At 44.3% G+C, this 23,485-nt stretch overlaps 1 protein-coding gene, 1 long non-coding RNA gene and 1 pseudogene across 2 annotated transcripts in view; 1 reads left to right on the forward strand and 2 right to left on the reverse strand.

Moving 5' to 3' along the window:
• Positions 1–5,927: 5,927 nt before the first annotated feature.
• On the reverse strand, positions 5,928–23,301 carry LOC148538960 (uncharacterized). Its single transcript, XR_015871349.1, has 3 exons — positions 22,722–23,301; positions 6,804–7,114; positions 5,928–6,025 (listed from the first exon to the last, which is right to left on the reverse strand). It is a non-coding gene; the product is annotated as an uncharacterized LOC148538960 (long non-coding RNA).
• LOC148538961 (5S ribosomal RNA) lies at positions 8,293–8,411 on the reverse strand (annotated as a pseudogene).
• The window catches only part of LMTK2 (lemur tail kinase 2), a 107,690-nt gene continuing 107,008 nt past the window's right edge, over positions 22,804–23,485 (forward strand). The window contains exon 1 of the mRNA XM_088451964.1: positions 22,804–23,230. Within this exon, the coding sequence (XP_088308090.1) occupies positions 23,134–23,230 (97 nt within the window). The 5' untranslated portion in view covers positions 22,804–23,133. The remainder of the gene's footprint in view (positions 23,231–23,485) is intronic.

Below are 23,485 nucleotides of genomic sequence, written 5' to 3' on the forward strand. Positions count from 1 at the left end.
CACTCTTAAATCAAATTTAATAAAATGTAACCTTTATTAGTAATTATTAAAAAGCTGCGGATCTCCTCATTTTAATAGAATAAATGGATACGGCGAATTAAATATTCAAAATAATTCTGGGTAATCGTGCTCCTATAAATTCTAGTTTATTCACATCATACAGGAGTTTTGTACCCGTGGTGATCCTGAAATCAACATAAACCAAATCAAATGTAATCACTTATGTCCCTGCTGTTATACACTTAGGACCTCATTCAGAGTCTCTCGCTAGATGCGATCGCTCGCATCCAGCGTATGCAAATTTTTCAAAGTGACGCCATGGGAAGCGATCGCTGGCCAAGGCATAAGCACATCCACCATGTCTTAGAGAGTGGCCAGCGTATGTCCAATCACACAGGCAGAGCCGCCCACCAGCACACGTCATCTCCAGGAAGTGTATTAAAACATTGGTACATCTAGGACAATCGGAAGCGATCGCAGCGCTTGTGGTTGCCTTACCCTGCCACAAGCACTGCGAGGACTTCAGTGTAAAAAACAGGCATGTGACGTGTACTATGACACTGCCTGTTAATTATGCACGCCTTAAAAACGGCGTTGAAACAATCAGGCACGCCTGCGTTTGCAACTCCATTCCCCCGTTTTTAGTGTCCTGCCCCTGTTACCACCCACAAACGGCCTCTCCTGTAACTCATTTCACTGGGCTGTCTTTGCTGGGCGAGCGAGAGGGAAGCAATCGCTGTGTGTAGTTTGCGCACGCGCAGAATGAAGCATGCGCATACGCAGAACATCAGGCCACTTGCGAGCGCACAGCGCTAGTGAGAGACTCTGAATGAGGTACTTAGGACCTCATTCAGAGGAGGTTGTAGCGACCGCATGGTCGTACGCAGCTGATGTTTTTATTTCTGCGCCTGCGCACGGCTAGTTGTGCGCATGTGCGTACGAGCTCTACCCATGCAAAATACTGTCGGTCGTACGGCTTCTGAACCGGAAGTGGCTTGCGAAAGTTGATTGACAGGAAAGTCCGTTTGTGGGTGTATACGGGGGTGGTGGTCTGCAAACGGAGGCGTGCTTCAGCGTTCGCACGCGTTTTAGGGGAGTCCATAAATTAACTGCTTCGTACGACCAAGAATTTCGGAAGCATGAAAACGTCACTCTAGGAACAGGATGATCGTCCAGGGTAAGGTAGGCAAGGACCATCCGTAAGCCACAACAGTACAATCATTATTCCGATGTTACTAGTGATGTTTCTAATTGGAACCACACAAACCAAGCAGCTAAGAATCGTGCATTGTAACTATTAACACTGCTAATTACCTTGTAAATGATTTCACTTGCGTGTGCATTAGGGAATTCTTTACACAACTCTTTATTTGTTGTTTTTTAACATTTCTTTCTGTCCTTTTTTAAAACATCTAGCATTGTGTTTTGCGTAGCAGCCTTTTCAGATACCATACTTTTTAAACCACGTATACATTGATATAGTCAAATATGGACATTTTGAAAATAAAATTTAGTTTTTTTTGTAATTAGCCATAAATCAAAATAATTTTTCATATTGTTATGGCAACATTTGCACAAAATAAAAACAATCAAAAATAAAACAAATTAAAATAAAAAAAAGGCAAATTATAAAAGAGCTTGAGACATTGGTGACAAGAAATATGGGGACTGGACAAGAGGTGAGGGAGAAGATATCCTGGACTACTTGCGTCATTTTGGACGGCTCGGAGGAAGAGGAAAGCTACGGCCAGCCGACTGGCGTGTAACAGGCCGACTGGCCTGCCCAGAGGTAGATGGTATTTCCTCTGGCCTAGGCATAAGGCTCTCCATACTTGTGGGGGTGGCTGTTGGGTTGCCAGAGGTGGTGGTCCTGGGAGGAGGGGAGTCTCGCTCCATCATGGCAGGTGGGTTTGCCTGCTCCTGGGTATTGGCCAAACGATCCATGGCCCCAGCAATGGTCTCCAGGGCCACCGCCACCCTCACCAGAGTGGTCTCCATCTTCAGGAGAACACATCTGAGTTTGGGAGACCAACCTGGTGAGGAGAGGCATTGCTCGTTCAGATGGTTGCCCTGGAGTAGACTCCACAGGGTCCCCAGATGGAGTTATTGGATCCTCCCCTGCAGAGTCTACATCTGTGCTGGACCCAGACCTGACCTCAGGAACAGGCACTACCTCCTCTGAGTCTGGAAATAAAAATATAAAAATTAGTTTTAGAATTTTAAAAAATGCACACACGTTTTAGCTTTATACGTTTTAGAAACAATAAATATTTACATTCATGACCATGTGGAGCGAAGTCGGCCATGTCAGTGTCCATAGTGGACATGCTGACTATCTCCTCTTCCGCCACACATCCCTGAGCCAACGTCTCCAACCTCGTCAAGGCCAGCTCCTCAGGGATGGGACCACCACCTGTCCCCGCAGTATGGTCCACTATACTCCGTAGCTTCCTCTTGAGCTGGTATTTAAAATCAGTCCATCTGACAATGATAATTGACATTTTCTCAGGGTTAGTTGATTATATAAATATATAGCTTTTGACTTCAGTACACTCACAATATCATTTCCTTACCTTTTTTTAACGACTTTCATGGTTCTGTGGGTTGTCCCCTCCCCACAGCATTAACAGCCCTGGATATCTCCTCCCAAATCCTCTCTTTGGCTCCAGCCCCCATATTTCTTGGGGCATATACAAGGTTCTCCATTGTCATGGTGACCAATGTCTCAAGCTCTATCCTTGAAAATGGAGGATTTCTGGGCCTTGGTCTGCTGGGCCCCGCCTCCTCCTCTCGTGGTGGTTCTGGATTCACAGCACCTACACTAAGTTGTTGTTATTTCTTGCCAAATATTGCATTTTTGGAATATATTAACTGTTATTGTCAATTTGTAAAAATGTGTTTCAAACTTACCTGGCTCATTTTGCCTCTGGGCACCATGCTCCTCGCTTGCCATTTTTCAAACTTGTGAGAGAGCATGAAGACTAGTGCTTGTGAAGACTATTTAGACATGTGAGCGCATCCCTGGATTGGTTGCCCAGTGCATCCATCTTTCCCTACGCATAAAGCATACCTGTACGGCATTAATTAATCACTAAGTGGGTTGGGCGAGATGTGAGCGCATCACTGGATTGTTTGCTCCTGCATCACTATTTGCCTACGTACAATGCACACCTTGCCTGCATTCATTAATCACTAAGTGGGTTGGGCAGTATGTGAGAGCATCCCTGGATTGGTTGCTCCTGCATCCCTATTTGCCTACGTACAATGCACACCTTGACTGCATTATTCAATTAATGTGTTATTTGTGCCCTTATTTAAGGCAAAGCAAAATGGTCCCTTGTGGGTTGTAGTTGGAGTTATTTTTGAGGCTTGAACGGATTTGGAGTGTTTACAGTGTTTGGAGTTGTTTGAGTGGTGCTTGTGTGTGTTGTTTGAGTTGTGCTTATATGTGTTGTTTGAGTGGTGCTTGTGTGTGTTGTGTTGGTAGTTTGTTTGTGTTTATTTTTGTGTTTTTTATTTATTTATTTATTTTTTAAAAGGTTACTTCGTGTGCTTTGGTGGCCGTGTATTTTTTTTTGGAAAAAGATCAACGTTGTTTGCAGACTCCAGTAAGTGATTCAGCCTACTGCAAGCATATTTCCATTGTGTTTTTTTTTTCTTTATGAAAACATTACTTCACCAATTAGATCATGTTTTTTATTTTTGGTTTAGGAGTTTAACAGGCCAGTTTGTAGTTGATCCAGGCAAGTGTCTATTTATTTAAGCCTAAAAGTTTTTAGATTTTTAAATTTATGGGTTTTATGCTGAGTTTTTAGATTTTAAAAATGTTTGAGGCTGTTTTTTTAAAATTTAAACAGTGATTTTGTCATTTATTTATAATGCACAATTTCAAAGTAAAGGACTGTTTTAATAATAAAAGTAGTAATATACTTGTGTATGACTTCTCCTTTTTTTAATTTTCCAACACTACAAATTTTTCGGAGCACAAACAACACATGTAGGGGTTCCAGAAGATGGCACAGCCCGACCCTGTAAGAATATGCACCATTATTACTAAGCTAAGTATATTTTTATAATTTAAAAATAAACATTATCAACACAACTAATTTTTGTCATTTAAACTTTACAGAGCGATGTTGGCCAGCTAATAGTGGCCATGTTGCCCCCCACCAACCTTCCTCAGCCTCCTCCTGGGTGTAGGCATAGGAGGCGTGCAAGGGCCAAGATATATAGAACACGTGTCACCCTTTTTGGAATGCCTGATGATGTGGTTTTAACCACTTATCGCCTGCCTCCAAAAATTATCCTAGACACTCTTTCAATAATAAAGAATGATCTAGAAAGTCAGATTAAAATTCCTACAGCAATCTCACCACTTACACAGTTGTTGGCGGTGTTACATTTCTGCACCTCAGGGTCCTTCCAAACCACTCTGGGGCTGGTGGGTGGCCTATCCCAGCCCTCATTTTCACGGATCCTGAGGCGTGTGCTAGATGCATTATTCAATCATCTAGCACATTTTATTAGTATGCCTTTGGATATGGAAGCCCTTGATGTGGTAAAGCAGAAGTTTTTTGAGATTGCAGGCTTTCCACACGTCATAAGAGTAGTGGATGGCACTCACATAGCACTTCAGCCCCCTGCATGCAGGGAACAAATCTATAGGAACCGAAAACATTTCCATTCACTAAATGTAATGGTGCTATGTGATGCCTCCCTCCAGATCCTCTCCCTGAATGACAAATTTCCGGGCTGCAGCCATGATGCGTACGTGATCCAGCATTCAGAGATTTGGCCTAAATTAACCACACTGCAAGCTGGTGGCGTGTGGCTTCTTGGTAAGTATAAATCCAGTATGTAGCTGTTGTCAAAGTGTGAACATGGTTTCATTACAAATTTCACAAACTTATGGTGTCCCATTTCCACAGGTGACAGTGGATATCCTTGCACGCCCTGGCTGCTGACTCCTTATTTGAATCCCACACCAGGGCCACAAACTCAATATAATGCCACGTTTACTGCCACCAGGGAGGTGGTGGAGCGCTGTATCGGCCTTTTAAAGGACCGGTTCCGGTGTCTCCATCACTCTGGTGGTGCACTCATGTACTCGCCGGATATGGTTTCTCGCATTGTGGTCCTGTGTGGGATTTTCCACAACATCGCAATAAGGAGTCGAGTACCCATGCAGCCAGAGGATGCCTTGCCAGAGGATGGCCCCCCGAGGAAGGTGTTGTGATGCTGTCGGGGGGGGGGGGGCCAGACGCAATGATGTGGTTTCCATATTTTTTAGGTATGCTGTTTGATGATAAGTTTGTATTTTAAACTTAGAGCAAATGTATTTTAAGATGAAACTAATTTTTTTTTTTATCAAAACAAAACACTTTCCATAAATGAAAAACAAATGGAACCCATTGGCAATACCCTGTACTGTTTTTGGACAACTAACATAATTTTGCTGGATTTACCACCACATGTTTAGTTAAATTTGTTATATTTTGTAATGTTTAAAAAAAAAAAAAAATTATTATGTTGGAGGCCATTTTATTTGAATTATTCTGTTATGAAATGCATTTTACAATTAAAAGCATGTTGCCAACATGTTTGTTTGTAAAAAATTATTTAAGTTAAAAATGTTTTGGGGTACATTGTTTTTGAATCCCATTTTGAGGTGGATAATGTAGGGCAACCCAAAATAAACACAGCCAAACATTACTGCAAATGTTCTTAAGGTTAAAAAACACATTTTTGAATAAGTTACACTATGGGAAGGCACACAGCTTTTTTTAGCAAACTATTTGAAATGCAGAATTACACCATTTAATTTTTTTTTTAAAAAAGTGGAAAAATGGTTTATTAACACAAAATTTAAATAAACTTACAACAATTCGAAATGTGAGAATGAAAATAAAAAACTAAAAGCGCTGCAGACTCCCCACAATACGCTGTAGGCAGCAGTAGGCCTCCAGAAGATGGCCACTTGCTCGAGTGAGCTCCTCTCTGATGCCTCCAAGTATGCTTGGTATATCTGTGGACATGATAATGTATTTCTAGGTTAAAAACATCTAAAAACTGACCCACATTTTAACAGTAAACATTATTCAATGTCCCAAATAGTGGGGTGGACACAATGATGTTAGGGTGTGTTATAAAGTTTACTCCACACAACATTATTAATATGTTTAAACATTTAATGGCTGAAAACACAGGGAAACCCTAACTATGTGGCCTAATAAAAAAACCCTAGGGTGATTTGAAATCAACTGGGAGGTGTATTCATAAGTCATGATGGCCATAGCATTAAAACGCACTGCACGTATTCACTTCTAGAATGTTCTTGATAATCCAAAAGTACAATGTGTTTGTTTGATGTGGCGAACATCACTTTTCCAAATGAAGTTACATTTTAGTACTTTTAAACACAGTGTACACAACATTAACAAAGTTAGTCTGGTTCCTATCACCGTCCCAAGTCCTGTGACATGGTTTTTTTTGTTTGTTTGTTTTTGTAAATGTTTTTCAGAAATATTGAAATACCAAATTTAAAAAATTTACCACAAATAAATAAGCATTTAAACAACCCCAAAAGGCAAAACTTTTTTGTAAACTAAAAAAATTGAGAGTGCACAGCCACAAAACATAACCACAAAATATTGAGTAACATGATTACTGTGCACTCATTATGACACCCATACTGTGATAATGAAAACAAACACCCCAAAAAAAGTAAAGGCTAAAAACACAACATGGATAACAACACAAAAAAAAAACAAAGTTTGTAAAAAATTTGCCACAAAAAAATCTACCATCAGAGCCTGCCGGGGCAGCTACCGCTGGAGATGGTGGAATGTTGGGAGGGGAAAATGGGTTAAAATATTCAGAGGGAGGGGTTATTTGTGATGAGGACTTCGGTTCGGGAGGGGTGAGTTGGGATGATTGGGCAGGGGAGGGAGGATTACTAGGGGAGTATTGGAGGAGGGAGGGAGGGTTACTGGGGGAGTATGGTGGTGGGGAGGGAGGGCTGGTTGAGCGGGTGGGGAAGGTGAGGGTGAGGGCTGCAGGTTGGGCCCTGCATTGCGGCAAATTCTGGGGGCCCTTCTCCGTCTCCGCTGTTGGCCTAAAATACAAAAAAAAGGATAACATCTTAGTTTAGTTTACACTTTCTGCTACACACAACAAGTACACTTTACACATTCTGGATAATAGGGACAACATACATGAGTGTTTGTTAACATTTAGGAAAGAAGTTGAAAAGGTACAGACATTTTTAAGGGTCCTCTAATTTAATCATTTATACAAACGCATACTTACGTCGGCGTATTAGCGACCGCAAATTGCCCAAAAGGACTGGCGTCCAGCGGCGCAAATTCGACCACCGCCTCTCGAGTTGGGAAATATTGCGCCGAAAACCGGCACGCCGAAGGGCACTCCTCACCTCCGCATAGGCCGCACGCTTTAAGCAATTGCTAATGGGAGGCTCAGCGTTCATTAGTCGCCTGTCAAGTATATTGACCATGATGGACAATTCACGGCGGGTAAAGGCCGCGGCTCTCATAATGGCAATTGCAGTTTTTACAGAAAACATGAAATATACATGGGGGACAAGAAAGACGATTGGCTAAAATATTTACTCCGTTTCATAAAATAAAAAACTATTGGACAATGCATTAATCATGTGACACCAAAAAAAAGGACAGATCTGATTGGTTAAAACACGCACTGTGCAATTGCAAACCTAAGAGTGCAAATTATCCTAACGCAAAATGCAAACGCATTTTTTAAGTTAACACAAATATCATCAGTACATTCAAAGATAATAAACATTACTTTGGATTCGAAACAAACAAAATACATGATAACCATAAAAACAAACAAAAAAAAAAAAACAATGTGATCAATAAAGTTTATTGACAAACTAAAAAAAGCTTGATAAAAAGAACTGCAAGACTTAAACACTCTTAATTAGATAATTGACAACAAGCTAATAACAAGCTGATCGATAGTCCATGTAAACATGACATGTGGCCATCAATACAACACATACGACCACAACCATCACAACATAATTAGCATACAGCGACTGACAGCGCCTAACTACGATTGACTCGAACGTTAGATCATATCAGTCGGTAGCTAGAGGAGGTGCAGTGCTAATGAATGGGCGTCACTTTGTTTACGATCGACCAGCCGTACGATCGCTTCCATTTTGGATTTTGCAGTCGTAGCCCGTACGACCATGCGGCCGCTACGACCACCTCTGAATGAGGTCCTTAGTCCCATTCTGCTCCTAAATATTACCTACAACAGCCAATATTCCCTGGTGGTCTCCCATCCAGGTACTAATCAGGCCCAATACAGTATAGCTTCCAAGATCAGACGAGATTGGGCATATTCAGTAAGGTATGGTTGTAGGACTATATAAACAGGAGATTGGGGGTCCTGGTGTAATATAGTTAAGGGCATTATGTAGGACTAACTCAGTGTGAGAAGTCCGCTTTGATTAAACAATGGACATAAATTCCAAACAAAGTATTGCACCAGCATACTTTGATTAATGAATAAATTGGTTCTGTTACCTTCTAAAGTATGTATATCATATTCATATAGCCATATAAACAGATTATTTAAATGCAGGTATAAGTAATGTCAGTCTAATAGTGCCTGGGGATAATCATATCACATGTAAACGGCATTTAAATAGTATTCATATGATTGTACATGGGTATGCAAATCCCATATGTTTTTGTAGGGATGGTGCTCATTTATATTCCCCTAGAGCACTTAGCAGACACCATACATTTTAACCAAACAATACATAGCATAATTTGTATTATTAACATGAAATACGGATGTACATTGAATAAGTCATCACATGGTCTCAACACACAGAGTGGTAAGAAAAAAGAAAAAAAGAAAGCGGAATGTATTGCTAGTGTCCGTTCCCCTAAGTCACCAGGGCAGAGACCGGGCGCCAATCAAGCTTGCAGTCAAGTGACCTTGTTTCTATTTTTAGTAATTGATTTTATTATTCAATTGTGTATACTAATATGAGAGATATTTATCTATTCCTGATGATACATTTTGAATATATTATGGTGTTCGTATGTTGTACTTTAATATTATTTTATTGAAATAAATAAGAGATACTGAGGAAGCCTTTTATAGCCTATTGCTAATTCTATCAATCAAACATAAGTATTCATTTATTATTGGTTGTAGATCCTCAGCGCAGTCCATTTGTGGGTTTTGTGGTATAATTCATAGATGGATAGACAGAGTGAGGGACACAAATATAAATAGTGATCGTGAGATTTTACAGAGAGAGAGAGAGAGAGAGAACGAAAGAGAGAGAGGAAACATAAATAAAGATAGAATGTACAGAGATAGATAAACAGTGGGGAAATGCGGGCAGGTTGAGATTTATCACCTCAGTAGGCTGATAGTGTAACTGGCTAACAACATAAACAGCCTTTATGTCACTCAGCTATGGTATAAAAGTCACTGCTGGATATAGAACTGCCATTTATCAGCTGTGGGCTTGATTCAGCAAGGAACGCAAAGGAGAGAACGCACGCACTTGGCCGATGTTTTAGCTCTGCATATGCATCGCACTGCACGTGCGTGAACTAGCCAGTGCGATCTGGTTATGGTATGCAGACTACACGCAGTGGATGGTCAGGCGAACGCAGGCATTATTACGCAGTTATAGGGGCGTGCATAATTAAGGCAGTACAGCGGCATATGCAGCCATACCGTAAGTATGCATTAATTAGCATATTCTCGCAGTGGAAGGGTGCGTGAGTCTGCTAGCTTGCGTTCCTTGCTGATTCAGGCCCAGTATCTGCTGATATGAAATCTCACAGTGTAAGATTGAAGATGATTGTTTTAACTTAAATGTATGTAAAAATAATGTTAGATTCATAGAGACAGATATATAAATCGATTTCACTGGTGAAATGCGGATAGGTTGACATTTATCACCTCAGTAGGCTGATCATGTTTTTGATGCCGGTCAGCTTTGATATAAAAGTCAGTGCTTGGTATAGAACTGTCAGTTTTCAGCTGTATCTGCTAATATGATATTTCACAGTGTTAGGTAAACATATTTTAACATCAATTCTAGATAGATGCCATATAGTGGCAGAAGTCAGAATTTCAAAAAGCACACTGCAGACAATGTACTTGTTGGCAGCATAATCCCTGCACTACTGTGTCAAACTCGTTAAAATGCTAATTAAATGGGAGCTGATATGGAACCAATTTCTGCTTTGGCTACTATGTCTGTGACTCATTTAGAGCTGAACTACGGCAAGCTGTTGGAAAACTCCTTAAAGATTTATCGGATCTGTTCCAATGGACCACAGCTACAGAATCTAACATGGACCCTCCACCTGAAGAATGAGTTCATGGAAGACAAGGCAGAGGAACTAGAAAACAGAGAAAGGTGAAATAACCTTAGACTTCATAACAATCCCAAGTTGTTGGAGGCCCAAATCAGAAAAGTTACTGTCCTTGCTTGTTTCTACCTTGATATTTCTCTCTTTCAAGTCTAAGTACAGCATTGTCTCAGGGTAAAAGAACTTCCCTTATGTTTTTTTGAAGGTTGCAAAGTTTAAACGATTCAGGACCTGTCTCCATCCACCATTAGAGGAGAGAGGAGGTGCCCTCATAGAGACTGCCCACGGGCCATCCCCTATTTTGATCTACCACTGACGGTACCTTTGCACATTGTGACTCTAACGCAGCGGTGGGCAATACGCAGCCCTCCAACTACACATCCCATCATGCGTTGCCACAGTTTTAGCATGCCCTGATAGCAAAACTGTGGCAGGGCTTGCTGGGATGTGTAGTCCCACAGCAGCTGGCGGGCTGTTGCCTTCCTGTATGATTTCTTTAGTGGCTGATCCTTTTAATGTACACATTACACAAGAATAAGGAAGTAAATCCCAAGTGTTGATAATTTTGCAAAAGAGAGGGCTCTTCCCCCTTTAAATTACGATTACAGGATATACCCATAATCATGTCAATCATCAAGTTGGATTTCTTTTTCATGACTTTCAATTAAATAGGGTTATCCTCAGAAATGGAAACAGAAGCAGAGACTAATAAAGGGCCTGATTTTAACTTGGACGTACCTGCGATTGCTTTAGCCTCTTTTGCTGTAGTTGCAAACTACAACTTTATTCTAATGGTAGTAGAAGCCATTTCCCTGGTATACCACCGTACGTCTGAATGCTAAGGGCTGGGACACCCAGGGACTCCGAGAGGGGGGCAGTTGTGTAGTTTGTCCGGGCCTGGGCTTGTTGGAGGGCCCCAATTCAGCTGCTGAGCAGAATTCTGGGTTACCACTACACTCCAGGGTTTATCCACTGTATATCTACATTAAGGAGCATACGTATTAACAAAACAGAAGTGCAGCATTTTTTTTTTTAAATATATAGCACAGTGCGAAGAATACATTTTTGTATGATTATCCCCACTGTAACTCGCAGTAACGATAACCACTGTCCATGCGAGTTACTATTAGCAGAGTAATGGCGCAGTGATCAATTATAGTACCTGTGTGCTGAGGTTAATATGAAGTGTGAAGCAGATTGTGCAAGATGCAGTAGTTCTCAAGACAAGTTGGTAAACCAGGGTATTATACTGTATATCTGGCCAGAATATGAGTGGTATTGAATAGATGTATAACACAGTAGTTGGTGCTGGGGGCGGTTAGTCTGCACGTGGTATGCTTAACCAGTAGCATATGACACAGGGAATATTACAGGTTAACAGTAGTAGGTATAATGTACTAGCTGAAATACTCAGAGTTGCATGGGTTTAAATCTTCAAGTTTTATTATGTGATGTCGTTCAAATCCATCCAGTGGAAGGCCCAGAACAGGCTCCCTGGGTCAAAGTTCTGCCCAGCGTACACCAACGGTAGGTCCAACCATCTAGTACACCAACCTTCAACCATCTAGTATGTCTTCCGAGATCCAATGTAACCACCCTGTGAAGTTTATGTCCAAATCCATCTAGTGGAAGGCTCAGAAAAGGCTCCCTGGGTCTGAACAGGCTCCCTGGGTCAAAGTTCTTCCTGGCGCACTCTGCCATGAGGTCAGACTGGGACCCCAACCACTCCATTAGGCATCCTCTTCTTTTGTTTGTGTTATAGAGCTCCTGGCTGTATGCTTCAGACAAAAAGGTGGAAAGGGATTTCCAGATATCCCCACCATGCTGGGAGCCTTCTTTGTGTGTAACTGTATCCGCAGGACTTTGTGTGAAAACTTTAATGACTCAGCAGGAAACTCCATGTCTCGCTACTTCCTCCTACCCCTTTGGAGGATCCTTGGCTGGGACAAGTGAGACAGCTCCATCCCTTCCAACTGGAACACTCCATGGTTCTACCTGGATGTGTAAAATTTGTGAGGGAGCACCAACTGGAGGGAGTTAAACCAGACTTGTGGAAACCGAAGACTATCCGCAAGCTTATCAGAGCAAAGAACACGATGGAGCCTATTCCAGGGCTCCCATCAGCAACTGCCAAGCAGGTTTGGGAAAAGGTGTCCTCCAAACGGCTCAGAAATAGACATAAAGACTTGTCATGGATGGCCATCCAAGGGGGTCTGCCCCTCAGGTCACTCATGCACTCCCGAAACCTGTGCAGGTACAGACATTGTCCCTGATGCATCATACATGAGGAAACATTTATGCACTTGATTTGGTACTGTACTTATACAGTTGTTAGACTCCCTGAAAAATGAACTCAGATACTGTGTGCCAAGGAACAGCCTTTCGTACCACTCAGTACTTTATGGACTATTTCCTGGCACCGACACTCATGGGGCAATACAGGAGGCCTGGCGCCTTATGAACTGTGTTCTGGATGCTTTGAGACTTGCCAGGAACCGCCTCATTCTGAGGAGGGAGAGGATGTGTACACAGGACTGTCGCAGGTTGATTCACAGCCTGCTAAGAGACTATTCCATCATGCAAAGTCCTGAGGAAGAAGAGGATTAAACCCCCTTCTTCTGCCCCTCTCCCCATGTTTATTTATTTATTAACAGTTTCTTATATAGCGCAGCATATTCCGTTGCGCTTTACAATTGGAAACATTGATAGAACAAAACAGGGTAATAAGAGACAGACATAGAGGTAAGAGGGCCCTGCTTGCAAGCTTACAATCTATAGGGTGTGACTGTTCAACTAAGACTTGGGACTGTGGCCCCCATTCACCTTTTTCACATTGCCTATTTTCTTGATGTGTTTTTCTATTTATTCACCCCACCCTTATGTGTCTGTCTTTTAATAAAGCTACGGGCTTGTGATTCCCCTCCCTCACCCTCTATCCTCCACACCCATAGACCTTGTTGATTGTTGTTTCATTTAAGTATTGAATGAATAGCACAGAGCATGATGTATAGTGTAGGATGTCTTATGCCACATGCCTTGCAATGTACTATAATGTAAGCCTGATTGTTTGTGTATTGCATTTAAGCTGTGCTGCGACACCGTACACTTGTATATAATGTTTATGTATGCGGTTTGCTATCTTTATGTAAATAAAGACTGCTTTTTACAATCAAAAAAAATCGGTGGGGTGTCCATCAATAGCACACAAAGCATCTATGGGGAACCATTGATGGTTTGCACCCCCTCGATGGTCACTGCTGCTGGGGGCATGCGGGCTGCGTGCCAATCAAACATGGGGGTGAATCTTAGCGGCCACTGGGGAGGGGCTAAGCTCCGTTCTGTCAGGAAGAAAAAAAAGAAACAATGGCTCACACTATTCCATCGATGACGAAGAACCATTGGTTCTCTCAGCCATTGATGACAAAACTATTTAACACCGGGTGGCCACCATCGATGGTTTTTAAACTTTGATGGCCATCCCTAAGATTGGATAAGCCCCTTATGGGCTATCCTCTCTCTAATGCTGGGGACACATTGGTAGATATGATGGCCAATCAATTGATCAGCCAATATATATGGTGTATGTGTTGGCCAGGTGAACCAGTGATATGTCTGTGAACAACGTCGTTCACAGACATATTGTGTTGGCTGTAGGGATAGACTACTGCTACGTAAGTACTCCGTCGCTCCGGGTCTCACAACAAAAGGGCCGAGTTGTCAATGTAGAGTGACAGCTCGCCCCCTTTGGTGGGCAGGCAGGGGTGGTAGCTGTCCAAATGGAGGCGTTCCCATGAGAACGCCTGTCGTTTGGGGGCGGCCCCACTGACATCACTCGTGATGTCAGTGGAGAGATTCCGGCTCTGTTAGAGCCGAAATCTCTCTGGGGCTTGCGGCCACGAGACCCTACCACAAGGGTCTCGTCGCAAGCCCGATGGTCGCGATGGCCGCTCGCTGTAGCTGTGGGTGGTCACCCACAGCTATGCGAGCGGCCAGGAGGCCGTTCTAAAAAAAGAAAAAACCTGGCCCTGATTCAGAGCGAGCGCTCTGTCAGAGCGACCAGGTCTGAATTAGGCCCTAAGATCCAATGGATTTATATTTGTGTGGTTTGAACACTCTCTCCAAGTCCACTGAGGGTCTCTCCTACTTGCACCCCTTACGGCCCGCTCAGAGCCTTAATTTGCTTCATTTACCTCAGAGTCCTATGGGGCTACGAGCACTTTTAAGTGAAACCGAGCTGCTGTCGCGATGACTTGCACCCTTGAGAACATCGCTTCTGTGCTGAAGAATTCTTTCTTTAGAGGAAAACCTTGACCTGTGGCAGAAGGAAGTTAGAATATGTGCTTCCCCAGCTATCCACAATTTTTTCCCTTGCACATTTAAGCTTATGAAATATTTGAAAAAGTACATGTTTGTAGGAGGGGTGCATGTTTAGTTTGCAGGGTGGCGCTGAACACCCCTAGAATCGGCCCTGTATGTGTATGTACACATATATATATATGTATATAGTCAGGTGCATAAATATTGGGACATTGACAGAATTTTCATATTTTGGCCTCTATTCACCACCACAATGGGTTTGAAATGAAACAAACAAGATGTGCTTTAACTGCAGACTTTCAGTTTTAATATGAGGGTAATTACATCCAAATCAGGTGAAGGGTGTAGTAATTACAACAGTTTCTATATGTGCCTCCCATTTTTTAAGGGGCCAAAAGTAATGGGACTATCAACTCAAAAGCTATTTCATGGACAGGTGTGGGCTATTCCCTCATTATTTCATTATCAATTAAGCAGGTAAAAGGTCTAGAGTTGATTCTAGGTGTGACATTTGCATTTGGAATCAGTTGCTGTCGACTCTCAATATGAGATCCAAAGAGCTGTCACTATCAGTGAAGCAAGCCATCATTAGGCTGAAAAATCAAAACAAACCCATCAGAGAGATAGCAAAAACATTAGGTGTGGCCAAATCAACTGTTTGGAACGTTCTTAAAAAGAAAGAACGCACCGGAAAGCTCAGCAACACCAAAAGACCCATAAGACCACGGAAAACAACTGTGGTGGATGACAGAAGAATTATTTCTCTAGTGAAGAAAAACCCCTTTACAACAGTTGGCCAAATCAAGAACACTCTCCAGGAGGTAGGTGTATATGTGTCAAAGTCAACAATCAAGAGAAGACTTCACAAGAGTGAATATAGAGGGTTCACCACAAGATGTAAACCATTGGTGAGCCACAAAAACAGGAAGACTAGATTAGAGTTTGCCAAACAACATCTAAAAAAGCCATTACAGTTCTGGAACAACATCCTATGGACAGATGAGACAAAGATCAACTTGCACCAGAGTGATGGGAAGAGAAGAGTATGGAGAAGGAAAGGAACTGCTCATGATCCAAAACATACCACCTCATCAGTGAAGCATGGTGGTGGTAGTGTCATGGCGTGGGCATGTTTGGCTGCCAATGGAACTGGTTCCCTTGTATTTATTGATGATGTGACTGCTGACAAAAGCAGCAGAATGAATTCTGAAGTATTTTGGGCAATATTATATGCTCATATTCAGTCAAATGCTTCAGAACTCATTGGACGGCGCTTCACCGTGCAGATGACAATGACCCGAAGCATGCTGCAAAAGCAACCAAAGAGTTTTTTAAGGCTAAAAAGTGGAATGTTATGCAATGGCCAAGTCAATTCCCTGACCTGAATCCAATTGAGCATGCATTTCACTTGATGAAGACAAAACTGAAGGGAAAATACCCCAAGAACAAGCAGGAACTGAAGACATTTGCAGTAGAGGCCTGGCAGAGCATCACCAGGGATGGAACCCAGCGTCTGGTGATGTCTATGCGTTCCAGACTTCAGGCTGTAATTGCCTGCAAAGGATTTGCAACAAAGTATTAAAAAGTGAAAGTTAGATTTAGGATTGTTTAGTTTGTCCCATTACTTTTGGCCCCTTAAAAAGTGGGAGGCACATACAGAAACCGTTGTAATTCCTACACCGTTCACCTGATGTGGATGTTATTACCCTCAAATTAAATCTGAAAGTCTGCAGTTAAAGCACATCTTGTTTGTTTCATTTCAAAGCCATTGTGGTGCCATAGAGGCCAAAATATGAAAACTCTGTCAATGTCCCAATATTTATGCACCTGACTGTATATTAGGGGTGTGCACCGGCCACTTTTCGTGTTTTGGTTTTGGATCTGGATCTTTCTTCGTGTTTTGGATCTGGATTGGTTTTGCCAAAACCACCCTTCCGTGTTTTGGGTTCTGGGTTTTGTGTTTTGGATCTGTATTTAAAAAAAAAAAAAGCATACAAACAGCTAAAATCACAGAATTTGTGTGTTTTTCTGCTCCTATGCTATTATTAACCTCAATAACCTTAATTTCCACTCATTTCCAGTCTATTCTGAACACCTCACAATAGTGTTTTTATATCCAAAAGGTTGCACCGAGGTAGCTGGATGACTATGCTAAGAGATACGAGTGGGCGGCACAAACACGTGGTCCATCTAGGAGTGACACTGCAGTGGCAGACAGGATGGCAGTTTGAAAAACTAGGCCCCAAACAGTACATAATTCAAAGAAAAAAAAGAGGTGCAAGATGGAATTGTCCTTGGGTCCTCCCACCCACCCTTATGTTGTATAAACAGGACATGCACACTTTAACAAACTGAAAAACATTTCAGCGCCAGGGTCTGCCACACGACTGTGGCTGAAATGATTGGTTCGTTTGGGCCCCCACAAAACAAGCTGGCAATTAATCTGTCCCTGCACAAACTGGCTCTACGGAGGCAAGATGTCATCCTCATCCTCCTCATCCACCGATTCCTCACCCTCTTCAGTGTTGTGTACATCCTCATCCTCACAGAGTATTAATTCGTCCCCACTGGAATCCACAACCACAGGTTCCTCTGTACGTTCTGGAGGCTGGTCTCCCTGGAAGAGTTGATAATTCATTTTATGAACATCATCTTCTCCACATTTTGTGATAGCAACCTCCTATGCCTTTCGCTGACAAGGTTCCCGGCTGCACTAAACACTCTTTCGGAGTACACACTGGAGGGGGGGCAACTCAGGTAAAATAGAGCCAGTTTGTACAGGGACCTCCAAATTGCTTCTTTTTCCTGCCAGTACAGGTACGGACTGTCTGACATGCCTACTTGGATGCTGTCACCGATGTAATCCTTTAACAGACAGACGCACGCTTGTTGCTGCTGCTTTAAGGATGCAGGTGCGGCTACAGCCCACACATTTCACAAAGACAGAAAAAAAAAAGAATATTTTTATTGTTTGTGGAGCGCACTTTGAGGGTTACACCACCCTTTAACAGACAGACGCACGCTTGTCGCTGCTGCTTTGAGGACAGTATCATATGCAGTGACAGTAGACTTGTCAGAAATTGTTGGAACGTCCTTCAGTCCGGACCAGATGTCCAAACCGGTCCTTGACTTATGACACAGGCGCACGCTTGGCGCTGCTACTGTGTTGATGCACGTGCGGCTACATCGCACACAAGTCACAAACACATTAAAAAAATAGTTTTTTATTTTTTGGAGCACTTTGAGGGTTACACCACCCTTTAGCAGACAGACGCACGCTTGTCGCTGCTGCTTTGAGGATGCAAGTGCGGCTCCAGCCCACACAATTCACAAAGACAGAAAAAAAAATGAATTTTTTTATTGTTTGTGGAGCGCACTTTGAGGGTTACACCACCCTTTAACAGACAGACGCACGCTTGTCGCTGCTGCTTTGAGGATGCAGGTGGAATCTAGACGGGATTTGGAACCGGGGACACACTACCTCCATCAATTGTCTAAATCTCACTGCACTAATGGCGGATACCGGACGCACGTCTAACACCAACATAGCAGTCAAGGCCTCAGTTATACGTTTTGCTTCAGGATAACTGTTGTCGTACTTCATCCTCATCGCTAGGGACTGTTGGAGGGTCAATTGTTTAGTAAAAGTAGTGGTGTTCCTACTTCCTCTCTGGGATGATGAACAACTCCCAGCAGCAGCAACAGCACTAGGAGGAAGTGGTTCTTGATCTTTCCCTATTTTATTTTTATCGGAGAAAGTTTGGTCCTCCATTTATGTTATATTGATATATACATGCAGCTAAGGCGCACACAAACACAGAAAATATTTTTTTATTTTTGCTGGAGAGTAGTGCACTTTGTGGGTTACACCACCCTTTAAGAAATGAGCCACCCGGCTCTTTACTTATGGGACACAGGCGCACGCTTGGCGCTGCTCCTTTGTTGATGCACGTACAGCCACAGAGCACACAATTCACAAACACAGAAACATTTTTTTTATTTTGTTTGGAGTGCCCTTTGGGGGTTACAGCACCCTTTAGCGGTCAATCCAGCCGGCCCTTTATTTATGGGACACAGGCGCACGCTTGGCACTACTTTGTTGATGCACGTGCGGCTACTGCGCACACAATTCACAAACACAGAAAATATTTTTTTATTTGGTTTGGAGTGTACTTTGGGGGTTACAGCACCCTTTAACAGTCAAGCCAGCCGGCCCTTTACTTATGACACAGGCGCACGCTTGGCACTACTTTGTTGATGCACGTGCGGCTACTGCGCACACAATTCACAAACACAGAAAATATTTTTTTATTTTGTTTGGAGTGTACTTTGGGGGTTACAGCACCCTTTAACGGTCAAGCCAGCCGGCCCTTTACTTATGACACAGGCGCACACTTGGCACTACTTTGTTGATGCACGTGCGGCTACTGCGCACACAATTCACAAACACAGAAAAAATATATATTTTTTAGCACTTGGGGGGAGCACCCCTGACGGACAGAGCACCCCCTGGACAACACTACAGCACCCCTTTAGGACTGAGACACTGCACAGGACTTTGGAGTGGACACAGCCCCTATGGACAACTGACTACACAACACAGTCCAGCCAGCCCCTATGGACTTTGAAGTAGTGGACACAGCCCCTATGGACAACAGCAGCACAGCACAACACAGCCAGCCCCTATGGACTTTGAAGTAGTGGACACAGCAGCACAGCGCAACACAGCCAGCCCCTATGGACTTTGAAGTAGTGGACACAGCCCCTATGGACAACAGCAGCACAGCGTAGCACAGCACAGCACAACACTACTCTGCACTACACTACACAACCCAGCCAGCCCTAACTCCCACCCTCCCTCTTCACTGTCCACAGCCGAGTGAGAAAATGGCGCCGACGTGGGTACCTTATATAGGATCCAAAACCCGCGAGATCCGGAAGGCGGGATGATGACGTTTTGCCTCGATTTCAGATCCGAGTCAATAGGGAAAAGTCGAGCATGACTCGGATCGGCCTCGGATCGGGGGGGCTCGGGGGGGTTCGGATTTCAGAAATCCCTAGTATCACAGATATCTCCTGCTTACCTTCCTCTTGTGGAATGGCCCGCTGTCCCCTTACACTAATATGGGGACAGAAGTCATCAAGCTCGGAAAATATAATATTTTCGGAGCTTGACTGCGGGAGCATTCGCCATCTTCAGATGGCCAGTGCGCCCGCTCGCTATGAGCAACCAGTTCCTTCCCTTTGGGAAGGAGGTCTGGGATGCAAAGAGTGATCCTTTCGGATCCCTCCTCTCCTGTCCGGCGTATTTTTATGCGAACATCTGCGGTTATGGTCCCATCTGCCCCATAGCAAAAGATTGTAAGGGCACCTATCAGGGGCATATTCATAATGGGTGCAGGCCCCTGGGTCCAGTGGGGGTCCGCACCGCACACCTTGCACCGATATTATACTTACCTCTCCGGAGTCCTACGTCGGCCCCGGTGTTAGCGCTGTAAAAACGCCTGGAAAATGGCCGCCACAACCATTTTCCCGTCGTTTTACAGGGAAAATGGCCGCGGCTGCCATTTTCCCAGTGACCTCCGCATGCGCTATAGACTCGGCACACTCTAGTGCCCAGAGTCTATCAGTGCAGGACTGGATGTGCTGTGCTCAGTGCGCTGCCGGCCACCAGACTGAGAGGAGGGGCCCATGACGGAAACTGCACACGGGCTCCCTCCTCTCTTGAAAGGCCCCTGGCCCCTATGTACCAACATATATATAACACATGTAACTTTAACAAGGAATAGGGACCCCTTCCCCTCAGCTCTGGGTCCATAGCAGCTGCACCCTTGCACCTGTGGTAGTTACACCCATGCCATCTGCCCATTGTTAATCTAGTCCTGTGCAGGCTAAGATCTCCATGAACGTGTATACAGAATTGCAGACTTTTTCATAGGTTCTGGTTTGCAGAGATTTCGCTGATTTCAGACAAATCTCTTGCATCGAGGATAGGTCTGGTGTAAGCCTGCACTGATAGTAAAGAGACTATTTCCACAAGAGTATCGATAGGTAACGCAGAATACAGACGAATATACGCAATTATATCCGTGACCACAATTATGTGCAGCTCTGAATCAGTCACTAAATGCCAGAATGACCTAACTTGTCCAAAATGCACATGAAATGGTACAGTCCCTTGGGTGACCATTTGTTAATGCAATAGTATTGTGAAACTTTGAACCCCATGAATACAATACTTTAAGGCAAAACGGGGATTCAAACTAAAGCCGAGGCTCCACGAGCGATATCGTGTAGTTTGCCCCGGGCGGTGCTGTGCTCTATGTCATTATCGACATTGGACCTCATTCAGAGCCGGACGCTATTTGCGCTTGCTCATTCAGAAAAAAGGGGTGGCTATTCAAATGAACCGTTCGCTCTTTGCGGTCTGTTCACGCCTCTAGGTCTGAATGAGCGAACAAAACTTGCGGTCGTTTTTTTGGAAAACTACGCCCCCTGGCCGCTCGCATCCTACGTCATGTCCGCATATTTATTAGAATAATCGAGTCCATCGACCAGCGTATGAACTGCTCGCTATTCTTGTGGTTGGTTTTTCCTACCGCAATCTTGCGAGCAGTTCTGACTATAAAATAACCCAGTGACGTGGTCAATGACGCTGCTGTATTAATTATGCACACCCATAAAACGCCCGTTTTGACATTTAAGCACGCCTGCGTTCGGATCTCCACTCCCAGTTTTCAAGCACCTTCCCCTGTTACCACCCACATACACCTCCTCCTGTCACTGAAAATAGCAGGCATTCGCTATTTAGCGAAAAAACGATTTTCGGCCGCACTGACTGATTCGCGCATGCGTATTACGATCCGTACGCATGCGCAGTTGTGCAAACATCGCTCGGAACAAATGAGCGGCCGCTTACGAGCGGCACTGAATCAGGCCCATTGAGCGCACACACTGAACGATATAATTCATGATATCGTTTAATGCTGGCTCCCTCCCTCATCCCCGAACCTGCACAACCTGATGATATCGTCAGGTTGGACAGTAGGTTCGGGCGATGTGCGATGTCATCAACGACCAGCTGGAGCGTGCATTGCTGGTCGATGACAGCATATCCACTGGCTGATATAATGAGTGATTGAACGTTATCGTTCAAAATATTGGCTAGTGGATACGCATCTTAAGGGTGCGTATCCACTACTAGATCTTGGAACAACAGTACGACTACGACATCGTAATCGTACAATTGTTCCTGATCCCCTGTAGTGCACTCTACCTCATCCCAGAACATGGCCCATCTGTCGTTATCAGCAGATTGACCGGTATGTTCGGGCGAAGATTGATGTCGGAAACGACCAGCGGGATGTCGGAAATTACCAGCGTGAGCGTGCATCGCTGGTCATTTCCGACCTTTCAGTGCCCGATTCAAACACGATTAATGAGCGATTGAACGATAACGATATCGTTCAATCGCGCATTAATATCGGCAAGTGGATACTGGCAGAGCAGTAACTAGACTTTTTGGTGCCCTGTGCCAGAAAGAGCATTGGCGCCCCCCTCATTTTTCAAAGGGACATAATGCACCCAAAAAAGCGCCATGGCTTCATGGGGAAGGGCCAGGGAAGAGATAGGGGAGGCCAGGAGATGCTGGGGATGAAATAAGAGGAAGCTACAAGCAAGAATGGTAATAAACAGAAATTTGACAGGCCCATACAGCGCCCCCTGACCTGTGGTGCCCTGTTCGATGGCACCGGCCACACTACCCTAGCTACGGCCCTGGATACTGGTAGGCTTAGCTTGCCATGGGTCTCATTGGGGCTATTGCCAACTTAGAATTTGTAGATAACACAAAACTGCATTGATTCCTCAACAGTGACTTGGACGTGGCATATAGTCCTATATATTAATTCAATGCACTGACTCACTTGAGTAAACCACACACACACTGCCCTGGTGCCTCAGCTATATACAGTACGTTCATTCCCAACTATGTGACGTCATATCGCTCACCTTGACAGAAACACCCCGCCCCTTTCCTTGCTGATAGCTGTGATTGGCTGCCAGGGAAAGAATCTGCGTCTCCATTGGGGGAAGACGTTGCCAATCAGGATAGGAGCTGTGTCGCTGCTCCCGCCTGTGACCGCGGCGATGTCACGGAAGATGGCGGCTACTGTGTGCTGCTGGTGAGGCGGCTGCCCAGGAGACTGCGGCGGGATCGGCAGCCCGCGGCCTTACACGCTATGAGAGCTCCGGGGATCACGCTGATGACTAGGCCCGGGAGGAGGCCCCGGAGGTCGCTGGGTGACAGCGGCGGGCAGCACTGAGGAGGCTCTGTGTGAGTGTGTCTGCACTAGGCTCCGGGTCACGGCTGGGGAGGAAGACACTGAGTCTCGGCGGCTGAGAGCTCCCGGCTGGTCGGGCGATGTGGCGGCTCCGTGTAATCCCCCTGGGCCTCGGGCTCCTGGTCCTTCTCACGCTGGGTTCAGTCCAAGCGGCTCCACTTCCTGAAACAGGTGCAGGTAAGAGACCGGCCCACACCCGCTGCTTCCCCGGGTATTCCTCCGCTACCCTACTGGGGGGATTATCTGTCTACAGTCTCTCACTCTCTGGGGGGTTTATACATCTATCTATATACATTTGCACATGCAGAATTGGGACAAAAGCCCCGCCCCCAAGCACTGTTTGGGACATCTGTTTCCTAAACCACAATTAAGGGGATATATATATATATTTCCTCTGTGCACCCAATACCCACTGCATAGTGTGTCTAACCT

Source organism: Taudactylus pleione, unplaced genomic scaffold (genome assembly GCF_031769625.1).
Source record: "Taudactylus pleione unplaced genomic scaffold, aTauple2 ptg000032l, whole genome shotgun sequence".
Taxonomy (NCBI): Eukaryota; Metazoa; Chordata; class Amphibia; order Anura; family Myobatrachidae; genus Taudactylus; species Taudactylus pleione.